Raw genomic sequence first — 22,630 nt, 5'->3', positions numbered from 1 at the left:
TATTATCTTTAGTTTACCCGTCTTCATTATATTTCTTATTAAATTATTTTACATTTTGAGTTTATTCTTTGACAATAAAACTACTTCCTCCGTTTTTTTTTAGATGTTACACTTTCAAAAATTGTGGTTCCCTAGGCAAAAATTGGAGGAGTAATTAGGAGAGAATTAACATGGGGTTTAAGGGAAGGGAGGAGAGAGAAAAGAGGACCCCAACTAGGGTTCCCCACCACCACCCCACCACCCACCTGAAATTCGAACCACCCACCCAGCCACCCAAAACCCCACCCACCCACCCGAAAACCCCACCCCACCCACCAAAAAGCCCACCCCACCCGCCGAAATCCCTACCCACCTCTTTTCGTCGGCACGTTTGGTTTTCGTCGGCACCTTTTAGTCGGCACCTTCGTCGCTGCTCTCCCTAGTTTTCGTCGGCACCTTTTCGTCGGCACCTTCGTCGTTCCCCTTCGTTTTCCATCGAGTTTCGGCTCGTTTGGTCGTCGCTGCTCCCCCTAGTTTTCCGGTGGTCGTGTTTCGATCTGGGCGCTCGTCCCTGCAAGTTTCGTCCTGGCCGGTGGTCGTATTTCGGTAGGTGGGGGTGGTGGGGAATAATTTCGTGGGTGGGGGTTTAGGGTTTTCAGGTGGGTGGGGTGGGGTTTTGGGTGGGTAGCGATTTCGGGTGGGTGGTGGAGTGGTGGTGGGAATTCGTCGGGCTTCTGTGGTGGTGGGTAAGGAGGCTGCGAGGTGGGGGGAAAGGATGGGGCAGCTGAGGTGGTGTGGGAGGGGTGGTGGAAGAGAAGGGAGGGGGTTTAATTAATTTTGGATTAATATATAATAAGGTTAAATTAAGTTAGTTTAATTTTGATTAATCCTTATAAGGGTAAGTGAGTAATTTTACAGCATAAAACTTTCCAATTTAGGAAATAAAAAAAAGTGTAACATCTATTTAGAAACATGCAATTTAAGGAAAGTGTAACATCTAAAAAAAACGGAGGAAGTATTAGTATGTTATTGTACAATATCTAGAATAAATATATTTATATATACAATGGCCCTGTTTGGCAAATAGAGTTTAGAGTTTGCTGTTAGAGTTTTAACTTTTTGTTCAGCAGATTTGACTGCTGATTTGACAAATTTTTTTATAAATGTATTTGGTAAAAATTAACTGATACTAAAAGTTTATTGCCATTTGTTTGTGTAAAATGATATTTATAGACATTTTAATACATATGTGTAATGTTATTATTAGAGGCAAAAAAGTCATTAAACATATTTCTACCTAATCCTCTAAAGAAAAAGATCATAATATGAGCTTTTTCATTTTGAGAGTTTTCATTTCAAAACTCTCTTTTACCAAACACCCTTTTAGAGTTTTTGACTAGTCAAAACTCTAAAAGTGGTCCAAACCTCTTTTTTTGCTCCAAAATTCTGATTGCCAAACACCCCCTTATTTTCATATATAACAAGGTAATCGAACTCATTCACGAAATTTTCGAACAAGCTTGTCATAACTCAATTCGTCTCGTTAAGGTCTCGAGTCAAGCCAGACTGAACCAAGTTTTGACCAAATCGAGTTGGAACTGTTCACCCTTACCTGGGGTCCCTCAGCTTCCGGAAGGAAAAAACAATACTTCTCTCTGTTGAAAATCGGCCATAATCCAGTGAACTTCCATTGTTGTTAGTTTAAGGTCGAGACTGCTAAATTCTCTACTCTTCACTTATCTAAAAGACGCAAAAATGTCGTCGATTTCATGCACAAAGCTCACAATCTGGACAATTTCTGCAATGGCGTTGCAATTAGCAGGTCTATCTCTTTTCGTCCTCGGTTTCTTCCCCGTCAAACCTGCTCTTTCCGGCGTCAGGTTCTTCTTCTCATGCTCTCTCTCTCTATATATATATATTTCTCTGCATCTTTCTGTCTCCTAAATGTAGTTATGTGCTTGTAATTTAGTGGTCCTGAGAGTTATCAACCTCCTGGAAACGACACCGTTGAAGATTTCAATGTTTCCTCAATGTCATCTGATGTGATTCGATCTCGTTTTCTGGTTTGATTCTTTTTTGTTCTTCCTCTTTTGGTATTATTTCATTGATGTTGGAGTTGAAATCTGGTTTATTAGCTTAAATATTGTTTATATATGCAAAATTATAATCTGCTCAATTTTTGAAGTGAAGTTGGAGACTCTGAATTGAACTAATATGGAGTATGGACTGAAATTGTGTTAATCTGAAGAAAAAGTCTCAGTTATTGATAGTGTTAGGGGTTTTTTTTTGGGTAGAAAAAGGGTTTCTATTGGATAATTTGATTAATTCTTTACTTTTATATGTGTTTTTGTGAATTGATCATATTGAATGGTGTAGGAGCTCTCTCAAGTCCCTCCATCGTATGGCCGATTAATACTCATGGTACTGTCCTCTATTTATTCTCTTTTTAGCGCTTATATAAGCAATGTCCTTTGTGGCGCCTGTAGTTGAAATATATTCAGTTATTTACAATATACGAGCATTGTGGTTTAGGTTGTTGACGGTCTTCCAGCGGAATTTGTGCTCGGGAAGGACAAAAATCCTCCTATTCAAGCTTTTGTCGATGCTATGCCCTACACACATTCGTTGCTTGCAAACGGAATGGCCCTTGGGTATCATTCCAGGGCTGCACCACCAACTGTGACTATGCCTCGTTTGAAGGTCAATGGTATTGTTTATACGGCTTGAGTTTGAATGGCTTTTCCGTGTAGGTTAGCTTTTCGGCTCATCTTGGTTCTATTTTAACAGGCTATGGTTTCTGGTGCCATTGGGGGATTCTTGGATGTAGCATTCAACTTTAATACACAAGCTTTTTTAGATGACAATCTTCTAGGTTAGCTTTGCATGACCTTGTGACTTTTGTTACATGATGATGAGATGGAGCATGATTGTGGGGGTAATCTTGTTTGCCTGTCTTTTTTTATTGCAGGTCAGTTTTTTAGAATTGGATGGAACATGACTATGTTTGGTGATGAAACTTGGCTGAAGTTGTTCCCAAAGTTATTTACTAGGCAAGATGGAGTTAGTAGCTTCTTTGTGAGTCTCTTCCTTGATTTGATGTGGTAATATATCTAGCTAGCATTATAAGAAATGAATAGAATGAGTGAAGAAAACAGAAAAGTAGGGGTGAAATGAGAGAGAACTACAAAGTTCTGCAATCTAAGGCGAGCATTTACTTAGCTGCTCCTTTTCCTTTGCAGTTTTTTCTTTTATTATCAGTCACTAGCAAGTCGGCTGAAGTTGATAGTTGATAGTGCAGCTGTTATCTCTTATATTTCCCTTGTATCTTGGCCTCGGGTAACGCACAGGTGAAGGACACCATTGAAGTGGATCTCAATGTGTCTCAGCATTTGCCTGGAGAACTTAATCGGGATGACTGGCATCTAATGGTAACTTGCAAGCCATTCACTCAATGATAGTTTCTGTTCATTTAGCATCAATGAGGGTTAAATTATATTGATTGGCAATTTAGATGGCAATGGGTTAGTCATTAATTTTAGTATCATCTCTACTGAAATATAATATCTTATTTGCTGTTAGTGAAATTAGGTTACTAGTTACTTCTTCTGTTCTATTTTATTGCAACATGCTGGTGAGAGAGATAAATGAAGGGGTCATGTGATAAGGAGAGAGATCGAGAGAGAATATCCAAATAGGTAATGTTGCAACTAAATTGAAACACCAAAAATTGGAAAGTGTTGCAACTAAAAGAGAATGGAAGAAGTATAATTTAGAAAGTTTATATGTATTTATTTCACAAGACCGTGAAATTAAAATGTACGATGACATCGGTGGAAGAGGTGCCCCAAAGAAGAGGAAATCTCTAGTTGTTGTCCTTCTAGATCATGTAGGAGATGGATATTTGGCATGTAGCTGAGAGGAAGCTACCCCGTTATAACATCATTCCTTGGCTATACTCCCTCCATACCATAATATAGTGCTTGTTTGTTTTTTGTGCAGTCTCCAAGATGTATCTTTAACCTTCAATATCTCCATTCCGCATTAATTAAAATTACGGTTTTTTCACCAAATGCCCCCGAGTTTTCACGAAATTGACCAAGTACCCTTGCACTTTTGAAAATACACGGGGTACCCCTCAGTTTTACGACAATACATCCAAATACCCTTAATGACTAACGGCGTTAATTGCCGTTAGTCATTAACCTTTATTTTCTATTTTAAAACCCTAATTACCCCTAATCCTAACCCCTATCTCTAACCCTAACCCTAATCCTAACCCTAACCCTAACCCTAACCCTAGCCACCCGCCATCAACCCTCCCCCACCCTTGTCGATTTTCCCACTCCTCACCATGGCAGCCCCCCACCCCCTTGCAGCCCACGCACCCCCGAAGCCTCCACCCTCACAGCCGCAAACCCCCACCCTCACAACCGCCACCCTCGCAGCCCACCTCCCCTCGTCGGCGTTTCTTCGTCACTCTAAGTCTGTTGTCGTCAGTGTTTTTCGTGGAAGTGAACAACCCAGAAGCGGCGGAAATTAGCGAGAAGGGGGGTATTCGATCGGGATGGGGGAGGGTGGGGTATTCGATTGGAATGGGGGAGGGTCGGGGGATTCGACCGGAATGGGGGAGGGTGGGGGCGCTTGGGATAGTCGACGGAGGTGGGGGGAGCTGCTGGATGGTGGGGGAGGGTGGACCTGCTGGTGGGAGGGTGGGGGAGGGTTAGGGTTAAGGTTTAGGTTTAGGGGTTAGTATTTAGGGTTAGTGTTAATTAGGGTTTTAAAACAGAAAATTAGGGTTAATGACTAACGACAGTTAACGCCGTTAGTCATTAAGGGCATTTGGATGTATTATCGTAAAACTGAGGGGTACCCCGTGTATTTTCAAAAGTGCGAGAGTACCTGGTGAATTTCGTGAAAACCCGGGGGTATTTGGTGAAAAAACCGTTAAAATTATAAAAAGTTGATATTATGAAAGTGCAAATTGAGGAAACCTAATAAGATCCTACATACATATGTTTTTTTTGTATATATTAATGATAATATTTGGTCAAAAATTTTAAAGTTTGACCTCAAAGAGAGAGAAACAAGCACTGTATTATGGGGCGCAGGGAGTACTTCACAACTCACAAGTCCTTACTGTAGTCTAGGTCTCCAATTTAGAACAAACTGGGTTTCAAGAATTATATGACTTATTACATTATGACGCCATAAGGGGGCTATGTAGGTTGGTGAATTTTTTCTTCTTATTTTCAGCTAGCCTTTTGATGTGCTCAAAGCATGGGTACATCATGTGTAGGATTACCTAATTTTTAAAACTTTGGCCTTTAAAGTTTATGTGGAGTAAGTACTCTATGTGTAAATTCTCTCCTTTTAGATTGTGTTAGATTACAATAGTACTGTAGAATAAAATAAAAGGTTGATAGATAACACTGACTTGCACAATAAAAATGATATCACCACAAAGTATTTACGCAACCCTAGGGAAGAGAGGAACAAAAGTAAAACTCCGAAGGCCACAAGTAAAATGACTTTTCTCAAACACCATTGCTGAATTTCTCATTGTATGATCAAGAAAAGTTCATTGATCCAAAAATATAATCTAAACTATCAAATAGATGTACTTAGTAGAGAAGGAAAAGAATAACTGAAAAATATGTCTCTTTTTATTGTTCAATATGCATAATTGGCAAAGAATTCTAGATAATTGTAACTGAAATATATAATTGTAAATTTGTAACTGAAATTCTATTTAGTACAATTACTAGGGAACACAGTGAATAATATATGGTGCTTTTTAAAAAAATAAATTGGGGATGTTTTTTTCCCTCTCATTTGTAAAGAATGACTTTTGTCATATAGGGTATAGATGATATGCATCATTTGAGGAAACGGCTCTTGATATAGAGGCTTATTCTCAGTAAACAACTTGAAACCCATTTACTGATCTTTACAACATATTTCTAGATCCTTCATTATCTAGGAGTGGATCATGTCGGGCATATTGGTGGACGGAAAAGGTAGTTCTTTTTTCTCAATTTCTGAGTTTGTTGCACATGTGCATATCTATTTGGATTCTAATATATCCTTTTCAAACAATGCCAGCGTCTTGATGCCCCAAAAACTTAGGGAGATGGATGATGTGATCAAGATGGTTCATTTGAATGGTATTCTTTCCAGCAACAGCAAGCAAGGAGATACCCTTCTGGTTTGTTCTTACTTGTTATTGCTTCCTGCTAGTCCCCAAATGATCGATTTTCAGTGAATGATTGATTTTAATACTAATTGTGGTTTTTCATTCTCTATCATCTATAAGATTCTTGTGGAAGAATTTGAAATGCTTCACCACCATAGAGAAACATCAGGAATTTTCAATGAATGATTGATTTCACTTCAGGGATCCATGTCGAATATTGAATTTCAACATACACTCATTTTGGACCAGATTATTTTTCGTAAAAATATAGCCAAGTCCGACACTCTCAGTTGCTTATTTTGAGTTCCCTTTGGCCATTAAAAGTCAGTATTTTGTTGCATTCTTAATGGACATCTTAGTTACAAGCATTTCTCTATATTACTAAAAATTTCTGTTGTATTATCCTCTTATGTTGAGTGTTTCATTTAGGAAAGATGAGTGAACGTGCTGCATTAGTTTCTTTTACTCCTGCCACTGACTGATTTATATATACAGGTCTGTGGAACTAAAGCAGTTATTATTACCCATAATCACTGCTCTTGTTAATCTTCTTGAAGCATATTGCAAAATCTGCTTTTTATGCATTATCTTTTTATTGGTCTATCTCAATGTGCACTACTACATTTACATTATTGTGTAATTCATGAAGACATAATGGTGATCCTCTTTTGCTGGTCATTTTTGATGCAATTAGAGCAGCTGATCCTACTATTTGGTCAGGGAAGTGTTACTTTTCTTTCTCGCTTATCGTTTCTGCTGACAGGTCTGCCCTTAAATTTGCAGCTTGTGGTCAGTGATCATGGTATGACTGAGAGTGGTAATCACGGTGGCTCTTCATATGAAGAAACTGATTCTTTGGCTTTATTTATTGGTCCCGGTCCAGAAGTGGTTAGAGGTGACATGGCAGCAATTCAAGGCACTATTAATCAGGTAACATCTCCCAATAACTATGTGTGCTGTCATGTATGTTGGTGACCATTTTAGATGCGGAGATTTATGGAGTAGCTCTTTGTCAGTTTTCTTTGCGAACATATTCTGATTTCTAAATTATATGGATAGCATTTTTTTCCCTACTCTAATGCTTATCTAACTTAAGAGATATGTGCCATCTAGGATCTTCTGATTGTTGGTTGTGTAACTTGGTGTCTAACTATTGCATGTTTTCTCCATTCTAGGTTGACATTGCTCCAACCTTAGCTCTCCTTTTCGGTGTGCCAATTCCCAAGAACAATGTGGGAGTTGTTACTGTGGAGGCTTTGCCGTCTTTAGCAGGTGATTTTTTCAACAAGCTGTCAAGAACCTTTGGTTACTTCACTTATTTTCACGAAAATATATTGCAATATATCATTGCCGAAATAGCTGCTTGCAATACTTAGCTTTTATGCGCATTCTTTGATCTTATTTTGCTGACCAGATGGCCGACTGCTGAGAGCACTTGAATTGAATTCATGGCAACTACTGAGGTTACTTGAAGCCCAATTGCCTGGTCTTTCTAGTGTGATTTCAGCTTCTGGTTACCCTGATGATAGCAGATGGTCCGAAGTGAGTCAATGCAGTGGTACAGTTGAAGAGATGTTTTGTTGCCTATACTCTAAAGCTCTTTATCTTCACAGTTTTTGGAAGTCTACTGCTTCAAGGTCGGTCCAAAAGTTGTTATAAAATGAGAACGTTTGTTTGTTTTTCCAGGAACTTCTCTGATCTGTTTTGCATTCATCCTTTACAATATTCTTTCAACAGTTCCAATGCTGCCCATGACTACAATCATACTGTCTCTGCATATCACGACTTTTTGATGACTGCAAGTGAGTGGCTAACTCGCAAAGTCACCGATGTATGTCTCAGCTCTGCACTGCTTCTCAATATATCACCTTTTGACATTTTCCAGAAAATTGCAGGTGTATATACCTAAAAGGGTTGGGGGGGAGGGGGGTTAGCATTCAGATGGAGAAAGGGATTTCTGTTCTTTTTGTGGTTGGACCATCCTACCCAAAGTAATGAGCAGGCTTTGGATTGGATCTGCTGGATGACCTAAAGAAAGCCTGGTTTTTCATCCAAAAAGCACTTAAAAGATCTTAGAATAAAAAAGAAATAGGTGGTTATCTTCTTATTTCTTCTATGTTCTATTGACTAATGAACTGTTCATCACTTTCAGAAACCTTTGGCTCAACTTGCTTGTGGTATTCTGGCGATGGTTCTTTCTTCTCTAGTATTTCTGAGACTTCTGTTCTGTTTGCGAAGAGACGAATTCCTTAAAGTGGGTCAAGGGTCTGTTGACATGAAGAATAATATGCACAACTGGAGTCTGGAGGAAACTTTTATTGTGGCTGTGATTGTCATCCTTGTTATGAGCATGGGATCTAGTTCTATGATAGAAGAAGAGCAATATATTTGGCATTTTCTGACATCAACATTAATCTTGATTCTATTCCATAAAACGATAAAGTCCCTCCTTCTAGAAGGACGAGACAGACTTAATAAAAGCAATAATAATTCAAGGTTTTCACAAGTGTGTTCAATTCTTGTGATGTTCATTTGTGGAAGGATCTTAAGAGCCTGGCATCAAGGTGGTGTGAACTGGACGCATCTTCCTGACATTTCAAAATGGCTTGAGCAGGCAGGAAGCAATCAGATAAAAACAATCCGAGTGGCATCAGGAATCCTAGTGACCAGCTTGAGCTTATATGCATTTTCTAGGTCAAGGTTGAATAGATTTTTCAGCAAACTCCTCCAGTTCTTCTTCCTACTATCAGGATACTTCGTTTTGCATCATATCATGATATATCAGGATAATGTATTGCTAGTATCTGGTCATGGCGCAACCTATATGGCTCAAATTATCTATGCTGTTCTTAGCATCGCAACTGGTTTTACTGTATTAGCCTCGCCGTGGCTTTCTCCTGTCTCTATATATAAAGATTCAACATCTAATAGTCAATTAGCAAGTTCTAAGGCAGTTAAGAATCAGATAAACCATCTGTCAAGTGGGCTCAAAGAGTCTTTCTATCTGACTGGTTGGGCATACATGATATCCTGGTCTCTCCTGCAGCTTTTGTTGCAGCAACCAATTAACTCGATGCCAGTCTTTTTGCTTCTGCTGCAGATTTCTGCGGCTATGATGTACTTTTCCTGTGATGGAACGTGTCGAAAGCCATGGGTTGAGGTAAATTATAGTATGATGCTATCCAATTTCTTACAGCCTTTGGAACTCCCTTTGACCTGCACAAGTTTGCTAAAAGGATTTCAGTACTGAAATCTACTGTTGTTTTTATGAAGCAAGATTATTTGGATAACAGTTTTTAGTACCTGATTATGATTTTGCTTCATAGGTTGCATCATTGTATTTTATTGGGATGGCTGGCCATTTTGGTTTTGGCAATAGCAACACGCTTGCCACCGTTGATGTTGCTGGAGCTTTCATTGTGAGTCAGTCGATAATACATGTGCCTGCATCTGCATTTTTCAGTGCTTCAGATTAATCTGATTACTGATAACATATCTATAATTATTTGGAATTCCAGGGTATCTCAAGTCATTCAACCTTTCTTTCTGGTATACTGATGTTCTGCATCACTTATGCGTCACCTATGTTGGTGCTTCTTTCTTTGATGATGCACATCTCTTTGAAGGATGGGTGCTATGATGAACTTGACCATACCATGAATCTTGGGCTGCTGCTGAAGTCCATGCTTGCTATTCCATTTCTTGTTCCACTGAGCATAAATTCTGTTCTCTTAGTTGCATATACTATAATATTGCTCCAGATGAGGAACCATTTGTTTATTTGGAGTGTCTTCTCTCCCAAGTAAGTATCTGCTATCAGTGTAATATATCTGTAAAAAATGTACATTCTGGTGGCATTGTTATGGAGTTAGAAACTAAGTATGTCTCTGCACAAGAAATCTGTTTTCTCGAGGTAAAAAAGAAATTAAAAGAGAAAAGCATTGGGTAATGTTGTTGTATGTGCTAAAAGATATGCATGAAGTTTTTTAGAAAACACTTTGGGTGGATATGACTGGAGTTAGTTACCCCCTTATTTGTTTTTTGTTTCTTCCACTTTAACTTTCTCGTTTGCTGATGCATAATTTTGAAATATCTTTGGGAACCAACTATTTGGATTTATAAAGTTGATATATAATTTCTTTTAGATGAGCAAAAGTTGATATTTGAAATATATTGAGATTTTGACAAATTCAATAATATATTACATGATACCAATTGTTTTTATTTATAAGTAAAACAATATGATTAAAAGGGGGGGGGGGGGGGGTATGTAAATAAAGCAAAAATCAAATTGTTACAGGTGAAGGAACTGTGAGTACTTAATTTTGGAATTGTGATAATTGACACTGTACATGCTCTTAGGTACCTGTATGTATGCGCAACAACAGCTTGTGTATACATTGGTGTATTTGTTGTGGCTGCAACCGTGCTTTACATATCATTGGTGTATACATTGCGTACAAAGTGGATGGCGTCTATGAGAAATAGCATAAAGAAGGCCGTCATTGACTAATAATTTCATCTCAATGGTTTCTTCAGGTCAGACATGCTAAACATCTTACACATTATAGTTCCTGTTAGAGCTCAGAATTTTGAATAGTATTGTAGAAAATCCTGAACCCTAGAAGGGAGAGGGTGTTGCTCAAGATTTTTCAGGAAGCAACATAGACCATGTATACAACTAGAGAACTGGACTTTGTAGTAGTGGCTTTAAATTTTCTGCTGTTGTTGAAAGTCTAAAATTTGCTTACTTTTCAAAATGTTGTCATGCCGAGAACAAAGCTCACCAATGGACTCGAGAAAGGGATTGGTGTGAGACACATCACACATACCAAGTGGATCTGCCAAATTGCCCTCTTGTGTTCACTAGTGAAAAGTTCTCGATTTAGTCTTTTATACTCTTTTGGGTTCCCCCTTTCCTCTTTATATTGATCCACATGGAATCATTAAGGAATGATTCATATGGTTCCCCAATGACCTATATCAATTATTTGATATGGTCATATGATTACCTTGTTTCTTTTCTCCTCTGACTTGTGTTGTTTGTTTAACTAGTAGTGGTTTGACCACCTATTACAAAACTTGCATATTTGCCAAATCTGTGCATCAAATTAGTGGTAATCATGGGCCGGGTCGGGCCGGACTTTAACCAAAAAAGTGGTATAAGTGGAGCATAATTGTATTTTTAAAGTAGTGGAAGAAGATGACATTGTACTATAAAAGAAAAAACTAAATCAAAACTTAACTTTAGCTTAACAATCATGCAATTGGGTATTATTCATTCCAATTAGAAACCCTAATTTCGTGAAAAAATTTCAATTTACAAAACCCCAATTCACGAAAAACCTTAATCCGCAAAATTGAAGCAATAATCCTTCTTAGATTGGTTGAAATTCGTTTATTACCTTATCCTGAAATGCAAGAAAAAATTATCACCGCTTCGCAATTGAGATTTTCATATATTGTTTGAAAAGAATTCTAGAGAAATAATGCTTGAAAAAGGAAGAATGATGTTGAAAGAAGAACGATTGAACGAGAATTTCAAAGGAACAGGAAAAATTGCATATATGAGCTGTAGATTATTAGACGAAATTTGTCACACAGTAGCAAAACTAATAATTTTGAATCAAGCTAAGATAGTTAATTTTACTATTGATATAAGAAAAAAGTAGTTAAAACCAAAAAAAAATTAACAAATAATCTAAACTAACTTCGATGCAGAAGACGGTTAGGAAAGAAATCAACTTCATTAATCATCTTCCCTTAAATTTTTTTTTTTTTTGATTAGGCAAGATAGTTAGTTCGATTTCGAAGACCATCCCCCTACTAGGCTACTAGCATGCAGGGCACACCAACTCACAGGATGCGTACAAGGCTAAACAGCAAGATGTAAATACTCCAATATATCGTTGGGATGAGGATTTCGAACCTTGGGAAATGTCCTAAAATTCAGAATGGTATTCCAATGGGCTACCATTTCTCCCTCACATCTTTCCTAAAAATATAAAAACCCTCCATCAATCATCTTTCCATTTTTTTTCTATCCTTGAAATTCTTATAGTTTGCCATCTTATTAATTCTAACATCATTTTCTTTTTATATTACTTCCCCCGTTCTGTTTTAAATAAAACATTAGGTGAAATGACACTATTTATTGATAAATTTTAACTCCAATTTATCGCCATTGTATAAAGAAAAACATAATATATATACAAGTGTCATTCTACAAGTAGGTCACATACTCATCACATTACTTATACTGTTATATATGACACACACCAAGGCAATTCTTGAAGGGTTTTTTTTTTTTTTTTGAAGAGAAGTTCTGAAGGATTATTCTGACCTATCAATATAAATGAAGCCTTTTTTCTATTACAAAACAATCTACAACCTTCCCTCCCCGCCGCTTTTCTTCTAGGCTCGCCGGAGGCTGGCTGGCCTCGTCTCTGGCGAGCCTAGGCCTCTCCCTCTTCTCATCGCCTCTCTTCTCTCGGTTTTTCACTCATCGGTGCCACCGGTCCTTCCCTTTCCGGTTTCGGGACGTTTTTGTTTGTGTCGTCGCGGCGGTCAGGCCGCCGCAATCGTTGCTCGAGCGTCAGTTTTCCCCAGTTAGTTGTCGTTTTCCCAGTCCGTCGTTGTCCCTGTGTCTTTGAGCGATTCCCCCTTTGGTGAGTTCCCGTTCTTTTCTTCCCCTTTCGTGGTTGTTTCTTCTTCCTTATGTATCTCCCACCTTCCCTTTTTGGCTCGTCGGCGTAGTCAACCCCCCCCAGCTTCCCTGGTCAAGAGTCTCCCCTTCCCGGTCCCCCCTCTCAAGGTAGTTTAGGCTAAGTTTCCCCTTCCCCGTCCCCTGGTTAGGATTAGGTGTAGTCGAGTGTCCCCTTCCTGCCCCCCCACTAGTATTAGTTGGAGTTAGTTAGTTTAGCGTGCCTAGGAAGCGTACGGTATAGGTTCTTTGACGGTGTGTTTTTGCCGGCGTGACTCTATGTGTCGGGTGGTAGTTTCTGTTTTCATTACTTTCATGTTTGTTTATTTTCGATCTGTTGATCGTCGGTCTTCTGGCTTTGGGATTGTCATTTTGGATCTTAGGATCTGTCAGTGGGGCGTAGTTTCACCCCAAATTCTCGTGATGACCTCATGTGTCATCACACCTAAAAAACGCATCTTGTGGGAGGCCCCCCAACTTGATTTGGGGCACGTCAAGACCTCCACCTCGTTTTTCGGGTTTCAGTCTAATGTGACTGATTTTCGAAGACCCTCGCAGCAGGGTTCGAAGTCACGCTTGAACGTGACTTCTTGGTTCGTCGAATCAGGAGAATCCCAGGAGGCTCATCAAGGACCTTGGGATTTCGTGCCTAGTGGACATTGGGATCTACTAGCGGTTGTACGACAATCTCTTTATGAAGATCGTCAAAGTTGTGTATTTCAACAGATTTCCTATCATATCCTACTTCACTCCTCATCGCTCATGACAAACTTTATTCGGACTGGACTGTTACTAGTTAGTGTCTATGTTAAGTTGTTTGTACGAGTTAGTGTCGTTTTTCTTAGCGTTAGTTGTTTCTTGTTTTTGTTTCGTTTGGTAGTATTACCATTAGGTTGTACTCTAACTTTTCATTAATGCAAATTTCCTTGTTGTAAAAAAAAAAAAAAAATCTACAACGATTCATGTTTTAAGCTTTCTCTTATACCCCTACAATGTTGGTTATTGTAGTCCTCCTGAAGATCCAATCATGTGCTCAACCGGTAACTCCGACTGCACCATCACCAATTCCTATGGGATGTTTCCTGATCGAACCACTGGCTGGGTGGCTGAAGCCACGTATCCGACCTCTGAGGACGAGCTCATAGTAGTGGTTGCTGCTGCAACCAAAAACAACAGAAAGATGAAGGTAGTTTAATATGTATTAGCTTCAAATTTTAGGCAACATGGATATTCGCTGGTCTACATATTCTCAAAAGTTTCTCAAGGAAAGGGTTAAATAATGTTATATAATTCCATACACAGATAGTAATATCTCGATATATATATATATATATATATAATATATTATATATATATATATATATATATATATATATATATATATATATATACAACATTATTGAGGTTGCGTAGAAGGAAAACGTCATTGGGGACATAAGGCTGACTTTGAATGCACATATCTTTCAATATATAAATGATTTTGAGGTGATTCAAATTAGAGGTGATAGCTTGTTCCAAGAGCTTTCCAACGATAGGTCATATGCCCAATTCCGCTAAGAAACAAGAAAGTTATGACTGTTTTACGAAGACCTGACGAAACTATTTCGTCTTGCGTCTCACCCAGGCAGGTCGGGCGAATTTCACCCAGGCACTTTAAGTCGGGCGCGCAAACAGCTTTGGAAAAGTGAAATCCCACTCGGTCGGGCGAATTTTGACCGGGCAGCCCGGGCAGTTCGGTGTTTAGTCTGGAAAACGCGTTTTTGATGCGGGAGTATAATAAAAGCCCTAATACGTCTTTTATTGTAACCCTAAATTCATTATTCATCATTATTCACAGATTAGAGAGAGAAAAAGGCTATAGAGAGAGTTCCTGAGCGTTTTTGCAATTTTTCTTGAATATTCATCGTTCCTAGTGCATATTCGTGGTTTTTCTCCTAGTTCTTGGGTTTCCACGTAAAAGTTCTTGTGTGTTTTTTCTTACTTTGTTATTTGTTGTTCTATTATTGTTTGCTATTATTTCTAGATTGATAGTCAATAGAACTTACAATTTCACTATATGTTTTCCGTTAATAAAATCCACTATATTATATGCATAAGTTCACTATAAATCTCTATAAAACGCAATATATATATATATATATATATATATATATATATATATATATAGGTTTAAGTTCATATGAGAACCATCCTTATGGTGAGAACCGTGAGAACCACTCATTTTTCCTCATTTTACGAAGATTTTGATCATTTCATAACATTTTTGCTCATTTTTTTGTTTCGCTTATTTTATCGTTTTGCTCATATAACAATATTGTGCTCATTTATCAACGTTTTTGCTCATTTTACGTTTTGCTCATTTTACTTTTTTTTTTCTCATTGAACTTTTTTATGCTCATTTTACTTTTTTCTTCGTTTACATTTTTGTACATTTTACGTTTTTTAACTTAATGTTTCTACTCATTTTATTTCTGCTCATTTGTTACTTTTTTTTGCTCATTTTAGGAAGTTTTTGCTCATTTCAAGTGGTTCTCACGGTCCTCACCATAAGAGGGTTCTCACTAGAACCCAACCCTATATATATATAATATCAATTAACAACCCGATACACACTCTAACCCGGTACACAGTTTGATTTAAGTTTTGTACCTTCCCAATTAGTTAGTCTTCACATTATTAGTAACTCAAATTGTCACGGTTAATGGCTAAAATGAAGTAACTATATACAATGACCAAATCACAAATATTTATAGACTAGTTATTCTAATGCTAAAATTGTAAAGCTAAATTGTTATTAATTACTCCTTCCGTTACAAAATACTAGCCTTCATATGCTCGCGATACGTGCGTTAATTTCAAAAATTGTTATTCTATTGGATACTCCATTCGTACTTTATTTATGATTAAACTTAAATGTGAAAAATTCAACAGTTAGATGAATTTAGATATATTAATTCGCTAATATACAAAAATAAAAAGGTTGTGGGTGATTGTTAACATTAATTTTTTTGTGAATGAATATTGAACAGAAAAAACAAAAATAATGAGTTGGTTTAGCTGAATTAAAGAATATCAAAGGTAGTGAATGTTCAGGCTTTTCATGTGCATGTTATGTATGCCATCTTTTTTTATAAGGTATAAATATTTTGTCCATTTAATTTTTGATTGAAGTATTTGATGCATATACCATTTTAAACTTGTTTTATTTGGCAAGTTGGAATGAGAATTTTTAAATGATTTGTTTTTGTAATTTTTTTCATTCAATTAATTAGATCATTAAGAGTATTTTAGTCACTTCAAAAGAGGACACCACACCTCCTCCCTTGGCTTATACTCCCTCCGTCCCATAATATAGTGCTTGTATTCCTCTTTGGGTGTCCCAAAATGTTGTGCCTATTTCTTTTTTATCAATTTATTTGGACTAAATTATCTTTCATTTCTACATAAAACTTTCCAAAATACCCCTACTTTCTTTTAAAATGTGTGCCCCTATTTATTGTTTTACACCATTCCAAGATATATTTATTGCTCTTTCATTTTATTTTAAAGGAAAAACAAGAAAAAAACTAGTTCCAAGACAAAAATACCCAATAAACATTTACTTAAATATATATTTTTGTGAAATCCTAAAACTCTTTCCATTTTTCTTAATTCTTGTGAAAAATGAGAAGTAAGCACTATATTATGGGACGGAGGGAGTATAATAGAGATAGTTTATGATTCTAATTTTTCATAAGTAATTAAGGTTAGTAGAATCTAAGAGGGATTGTAAAGATTTTTTGTTTATTTAAATAAATATTGTATGGGAAAAGATGATTTTAGGAGAGCGAATGGAGATAATTGGTGAACGAGCATTAATTATATATGACACTTGGGTTGAATAAACAAAGCAAAAAACTAATTTCAAGACGCAAATAAATTAAGGGAACACATTTTCTAGACAAATTACGGGAAAATGTGGAACTAAATATAAAAACAAGAACTATATTTTGGGACGGAGGGAGTATATACTTTCTAGCTACGACAAGTTGACAATAATGCTCGTACATGCATTCTTTTCTTAGCTGATTGGAGTTCTATCTTATAAAACACTAAAGTGATTATTAGTCCACCTAATTTCAATTAACTCTAACCTAATTAGACAATCTTGATAAGTGTATACTTTGTCAAATTCTTCTCCTTCTTGATCATGATACAAGTCATAATACACTATCTATGAAAGTTTGATTTAGTGATATGTACTTCATCCTTTCAATTTACACTTTAAAAATTACGGATTTTTAGGCAATTTTTGGAGAGAAGAGAGATAAAGAAAAAGAAAACAAAAGGATCTCATATGATAGAAGAAAGATAGGTAGAAGTTATTACCCAAAATAAAAATGTGATATCTAATATGAAACATCCTGAAATAGAAAGTGTAACATTTAAAAAAAAACTGAGGAAGTATTTGTTTTGAAATTGATATGACTCAATAAAATATGTTTCAGTATATTATAACTTTTAAAGCATGCACATGAAGATCCAATCTAATTAGGTGGGTCTAGGTTGAAAATTCCTTCTCAAGAGTAAGGTTTGATCTCAGGGCATGATATTACTTTCTTGGCCAAAAGTCGGAACCAGCTCCACTCGTTATATTGGTGTGGGAATTTAATGTATTGTTCAATTGGACATAAAATTATTTGTGTTATTTTTTTTATCCATATGAACCACAATTGGACATCAAATTATGTTATAACGTTTATATAGGGTAGAATATGTCTTATATTATCAATTGTAATAACAATTGTATTAGCACTTCCTTTTTTTTGTCGAATTTCCTTTGAACGTCAAATAAATTATGCACCTAGTTAGCAAACTAAATTTCCCAGGCCAAAAAAAAAGGTTGATACCGATCTACTGATGATGTATAACAGGTAGCAACACGTTACTCGCATAGCATACCAAAGTTGGTATTCCCCGACGGGAAAGACATGCTTCTAATAAGCACCAAGAACCTCAACAAGATACACAACGTGAACACTACGGCTAAAACAATCACGGTCGACAGCGGAGTGACTCTCCGGCAGATCGACGGGGCGGCAAAGGCAAACCTAGCACTGTCTTATGCACCCTACTGGTGGGGGCTTACCATAGGAGGGATGCTAGGCACTGGTGCGCATGGGAGCTCATTGTGGGGGAAAGGAAGTTCAATTCACGACCATGTTGTAGAGCTTTGGATTGTTAGCCCCGATAGTCCCGAAGACGGGTACGTTAAAGTCCGAACTCTTAACGAGACTGATGTTGATCTTGATGCTGCTAAGGTCTCCCTCGGGGTTCTTGGAGTCATTTCACAGGTATTCATTTTAATGTGGAAGAGAGAGAAGAAGTAGGATATGTTCTCTTCAGCATAAAACAACTGAACTGAACTGAATTCAACTGAACTGAACTGAACTGAATAGTGATATGTGAGAGTAAAAGTCTTGTCAAGAGCTGAACTGAACCGAACTATCTGAACTAAACTGAACTGAACTGAACTGAATTGAACTGAACTGAAAATAAGTTGGGAGAACAAGCTCGTAGTGGTTAAGTGTGGAAGAGGAAAGAAGTGGTTATATAAGGTGGGTTTATAAGAATGAAATTGGAGGGAGATTAAATTCCAAGAAATATAAAAGAGAGAGACGAGGTAAAAAAAAAAAAAGTCAAGGTCGGAAAACTGAAGTCAATGTCGGAAAATGGGGTAATGGTCTGATCTCACAAAAAAATACATTTTAAAGGTTATTTCTCACATAAAAAAATTAAAAAATTTATAAGGTTGTTTATCACAAAATGACACTTTACAAAAATTGTTTCGGAAAAAAAAAATTTAATTTAATACTTCGGATCACCAACTACTTTGTTTAATTTTATTCTTATTCTATTTTATTTGGCTATCTTTTTGAATTTTCTGTTAAGTCATGTAACGGGAAAAAAGTTGATGCAAACAAATCTGAGCCGTACAAAAAAAGAAAAACAGAGATCATTTATTAAAGAAAGAAAAAAATAGGGTCTACCTTCCAAAACACGCCCCTTTTTCTCATTCATCTTCCCCAAAATCGAATTTCAGAAATTTCAAAAAATCTTCCCCAAAATCGAAGAGAGAGAGAAAGCGAGCAACTTTTACAGTAGTGAGAGAAACACTATAATGTCTGGCGGCATTGCTCGTGGTCGTCTCTCTGAAGAGAGAAAACGATGGCGGAAAAATCACCCCCACGATTTTTTTATTTTTAATTTTTTTGAAATTCTGGCTTTTTTGTGGCGAAACCAGATACACAAGCAGATGGTTCGATGAATCTGTTAGTGTGGCAATGCGACTGCGTCATTCCTGGCAAAGTTGGGGTAAAAACTCTTCCTCTTCCTGTTTAAGTTTCCCTTTATTTTGAATACTTTTGAATTTTGTTTGTTTGTCTTCTTTTAGATTGATTGATGTTCTATTTTTTTTTTTTTTTTCAAATTTTAATTTAGTTTGATAGTATGTGTTGTTCTCATACTTGGATTCTGATATTCAAGAATAATTTGTGATTGTTTACTTGTTTTTCTGATCATTACTTGGATGGTTTTAAGGAGGTTTCATTGATTACAGAAATTTCTACGATTTTTCATTGATTGACTTGGAAAATGAAGTTTATTTAACAAGGATACCAGTGAATTTTGCATGTTTGAACCTTAAAGTAACGAATTTGACAAAAAAACGTTTCTCCTATAGTAAGCAGTTTGTGTGAGTTTTACATAATGTTATATGTGATACTTAGTGTAGGAGTTTATACTTGTTGGTACTTAGTACTATATGTTCTTACTTGCGTTAAGCAGTAAAAGTTGCCTGGCTACGCGCTAATTACACCGGAGGATAAAAAAAGAATACTCACTGGAGGATTCTTTAAGAATTGGGCTGGTTTTTGATGTCGGAGGATTAGCCTTTATGAACGTGTCACTATGTTTGTTTAAATTCTAAATTTAGATACTGAATGCAATCTTGAGGAATGATATGTTAAGGCACTCATCTAACCACCCCAACCAACGACATACTCAGCACCCGACTACCCCAATCGCTATAACACTTTAACCAACATTTCTGTAGAATAGCTTTCTGGAACTTTTCTCCAAGTGGAATTTCCAGGTAAGAGGGAGAGAATAGGGCATTGGTCAATCCTAAAGTTGAGAAAAAGTTTTCTTCCAGGTTTTGGTGGTGTATATTATATCTGATGTCCTGCACTGCTACTGATTTCGTGGATGAAAGCAGTCAAATCTTAAAGCATGGGTAACAGGTCTTTGAAGAGTAGAATTTTGAAAGGAAAGGAGATGTTGTTAGATTGGTTTCCTACAAGACAGATGATGCAAATAGCAGGTATGGTGATGATCTTGTGCTTGTTGGGGAAGAAAGGGAAATAGTTAATAGGTGAAAGAGAAAGATGTATGGTCACTGGTGGTGTGGAGGGGAAGGACTTGAGGTCTGAGGAGTTGGATTCACCCTTTTGAATTGAATTTTCTGTAAGCAAATATTGAATCCCTTCCTCAATCTAAGAGACTAATAAGGAGGCCCTCTCGTCTATCGATCTTCTATGTTTGGTTGCTTCTGTCATACTCTTAAGTGTCATGTTTGTAGTTGCTGCTTATTACTACCTTGTCGAATATTATCATGCGACATCATTTTTTGGATTTGAGTGTTGGCTGCTCAGTATCTGGAAGTAGAAAGTTCAACTAGTTTGGGATTGTTCTTGTTACATTTGTAATGTTCTTATGTTTTAAATAAGATTTTATTAGCTTGATCCATGGAGTCCTAGGAGCACTTTTATTGGGCTTAGAATTTTCTTATGATGATGTAGCTAAAGTGAAAGAGGTAGAAAAATCTTTTCTTCCAAAGCGATGTAACAATGAATAGTTCTGAAAGGGCATTTATTTTGTGAGCCACTGTATAAAGTTCGAAACTATGAAATCACTAGGTGATATCTGTGAGGTCACAACTTTTTCCCGCCTTTCTCGGAGCATTGTCAAGTTGAAGCACGCAAGTCATTGGTTACATTGGTTTATATACACCTATTAGTAGCCCAATCACCAGTGTTGCTGTAATCATCTAAGTTCTAGCTTTGATGCTGCAACGATTCCTTTATTTGTTGCTGTATTCCCTATCTACTGTTGAATCATGTGGACATATTTCCAATATCACCAGAAGGCCCTACACCTATCAATCCCTTCAATAGCCACACAACAAATATTATCATGGCCAGTTTAGGAGCTTGTATAATTTCTCTACCACACCCATGATTGGCCTTTAGAAGGGATCACAGTGCATTCTCTTCACATTAAAAAATTGTTTAAGGTCTGATTATGTCTAATCATGCTTAAACATATGTGAAATCAAGGATGATCAGATCCAATCGGGTCTAATAAGTTGAGATGAAGAAAACACATCTTTAGTTGGCAACAAACTCAGAATTTTCTTTCAATAAATTTGTTATGTTTTAGTAAAGTTTATACCTTCAATTGAGATGTGGTCTTTTTTTTAAATCTGTAAAGCATAAATGCTGAACTTGCCATAAACTCGAGAGTCTTGACCAATTTGAAAGATCATGGGCCTCTTCTTCCCATCTCTGTTGAGATCAAAAGCATCAACCCTTCCATCAACCCCTCTTTATTATGTGAAGTCAGGTTTCAAGGAAGCTGCTTCCATGAACAATCTATTCTTTTATGTTATGTAAATGGTCATATGCTTTCAGTTGTATCCCCTGCTTGTGGAGTGTGGTTTTCAGATTATGTCTAGAGCTTTGGATTGTTAGCCCCGATAGTCCCGAAGACGGGTACGTTAAAGTCCGAACTCTTAACGAGACTGATGTTGATCTTGATGCTGCTAAGGTCTCCCTCGGGGTTCTTGGAGTCATTTCACAGGTATTCATTTTAATGTGGAAGAGAGAGAAGAAGTAGGATATGTTCTCTTCAGCATAAAACAACTGAACTGAACTGAATTCAACTGAACTGAACTGAACTGAATAGTGATATGTGAGAGTAAAAGTCTTGTCAAGAGCTGAACTGAACCGAACTGATCTGAACTAAACTGAACTGAACTGAACTGAATTGAACTGAACTGAAAATAAGTTGGGGAGAACAAGCTCGTAGTGGTTAAGTGTGGAAGAGGAAAGAAGTGGTTATATAAGGTGGGTTTATAAGAATGAAATTGGAGGGAGATTAAATTCCAAGAAATATAAAAGAGAGAGACGAGGTAAAAAAAAAAAAAGTCAAGTCGAAATGAAAAACTAAGTCAATGTCGGAAAATGGGGTAATGGTCTGATCTCACAAAAATACATTTTAAAGTTATTTCTCACATAAAAAATTAAAAAATTTATAAGGTTGTTTATCACAAAATGACACTTTACAAAAATTGTTTCGGAAAAAAAAAATTTAATTTAATACTTCGGATCACCAACTACTTTGTTTAATTTTATTCTTATTCTATTTTATTTGGCTATCTTTTTGAATTTTCTGTTAAGTCATGTAACGGGAAAAAGTTGATGCAAACAAATCTGAGCCGTACAAAAAAGAAAACAGATATTTATTAAAGAAAGAAAAAATAGGGTCTACCTTCCAAAACACGCCCCTTTTTCTCATTCATCTTCCCCAAAATCGAATTTCAGAAATTTAAAAAATCTTCCCCAAAATCGAAGAGAGAGAGAAAGCGAGCAACTTTTACAGTAGTGAGAGAAACACTATAATGTCTGGCGGCATTGCTCGTGGTCGTCTCTCTGAAG

At 36.8% G+C, this 22,630-nt stretch overlaps 2 protein-coding genes across 8 annotated transcripts in view; both read left to right on the top strand.

Moving 5' to 3' along the window:
• Positions 1-1,505: 1,505 nt before the first annotated feature.
• On the top strand, positions 1,506-14,897 carry LOC104895503 (uncharacterized). 7 transcript variants are annotated; one of them, XR_002040153.3, is made up of 19 exons: positions 1,510-1,859; positions 1,949-2,042; positions 2,356-2,400; positions 2,512-2,679; positions 2,767-2,851; positions 2,948-3,054; positions 3,327-3,407; positions 5,944-5,996; positions 6,082-6,184; positions 6,956-7,102; positions 7,348-7,444; positions 7,587-7,809; positions 7,910-8,003; positions 8,325-9,332; positions 9,499-9,591; positions 9,691-9,974; positions 10,535-10,711; positions 13,884-14,061; positions 14,500-14,897. XR_002040153.3 is itself a non-coding variant. In XM_010682032.4 (18 exons), exons 1-17 carry the CDS (start codon positions 1,735-1,737, stop codon positions 10,683-10,685), a joined length of 2,958 nt encoding a protein of 985 aa, XP_010680334.1. In that variant the 5' UTR covers positions 1,510-1,734; the 3' UTR covers positions 10,686-10,711; positions 13,884-14,165. The 7 variants fall into 7 exon arrangements, 6 of the variants coding, with proteins under 6 accessions (XP_048501959.1, XP_010680334.1, XP_048501958.1 ...); XM_010682032.4 differs by lacking the exon at positions 14,500-14,897 and having other exon boundaries at positions 13,884-14,165; XM_048646002.2 differs by lacking the exons at positions 10,535-10,711; positions 13,884-14,061; positions 14,500-14,897 and having other exon boundaries at positions 1,506-1,859; positions 9,691-9,721; positions 9,799-9,960.
• Positions 14,898-17,845: 2,948 nt separating this feature from the next.
• LOC130591759 (probable L-gulonolactone oxidase 1) overlaps positions 17,846-22,630 on the top strand; it is a 5,476-nt gene continuing 691 nt past the window's right edge. The window contains exons 1-4 of the mRNA XM_057395660.1: positions 17,846-18,208; positions 19,969-20,007; positions 20,171-20,235; positions 21,605-21,773. Coding sequence (XP_057251643.1) covers positions 17,846-18,208; positions 19,969-20,007; positions 20,171-20,235; positions 21,605-21,773 — 636 coding nt within the window. The remainder of the gene's footprint in view (positions 18,209-19,968; positions 20,008-20,170; positions 20,236-21,604; positions 21,774-22,630) is intronic.

Source organism: Beta vulgaris, chromosome 6 (genome assembly GCF_026745355.1).
Source record: "Beta vulgaris subsp. vulgaris cultivar EL10 chromosome 6, EL10.2, whole genome shotgun sequence".
NCBI lineage: Eukaryota > Viridiplantae > Streptophyta > Magnoliopsida > Caryophyllales > Amaranthaceae > Beta > Beta vulgaris.
This window is presented reverse-complemented; position numbering and strand designations above follow the sequence as displayed.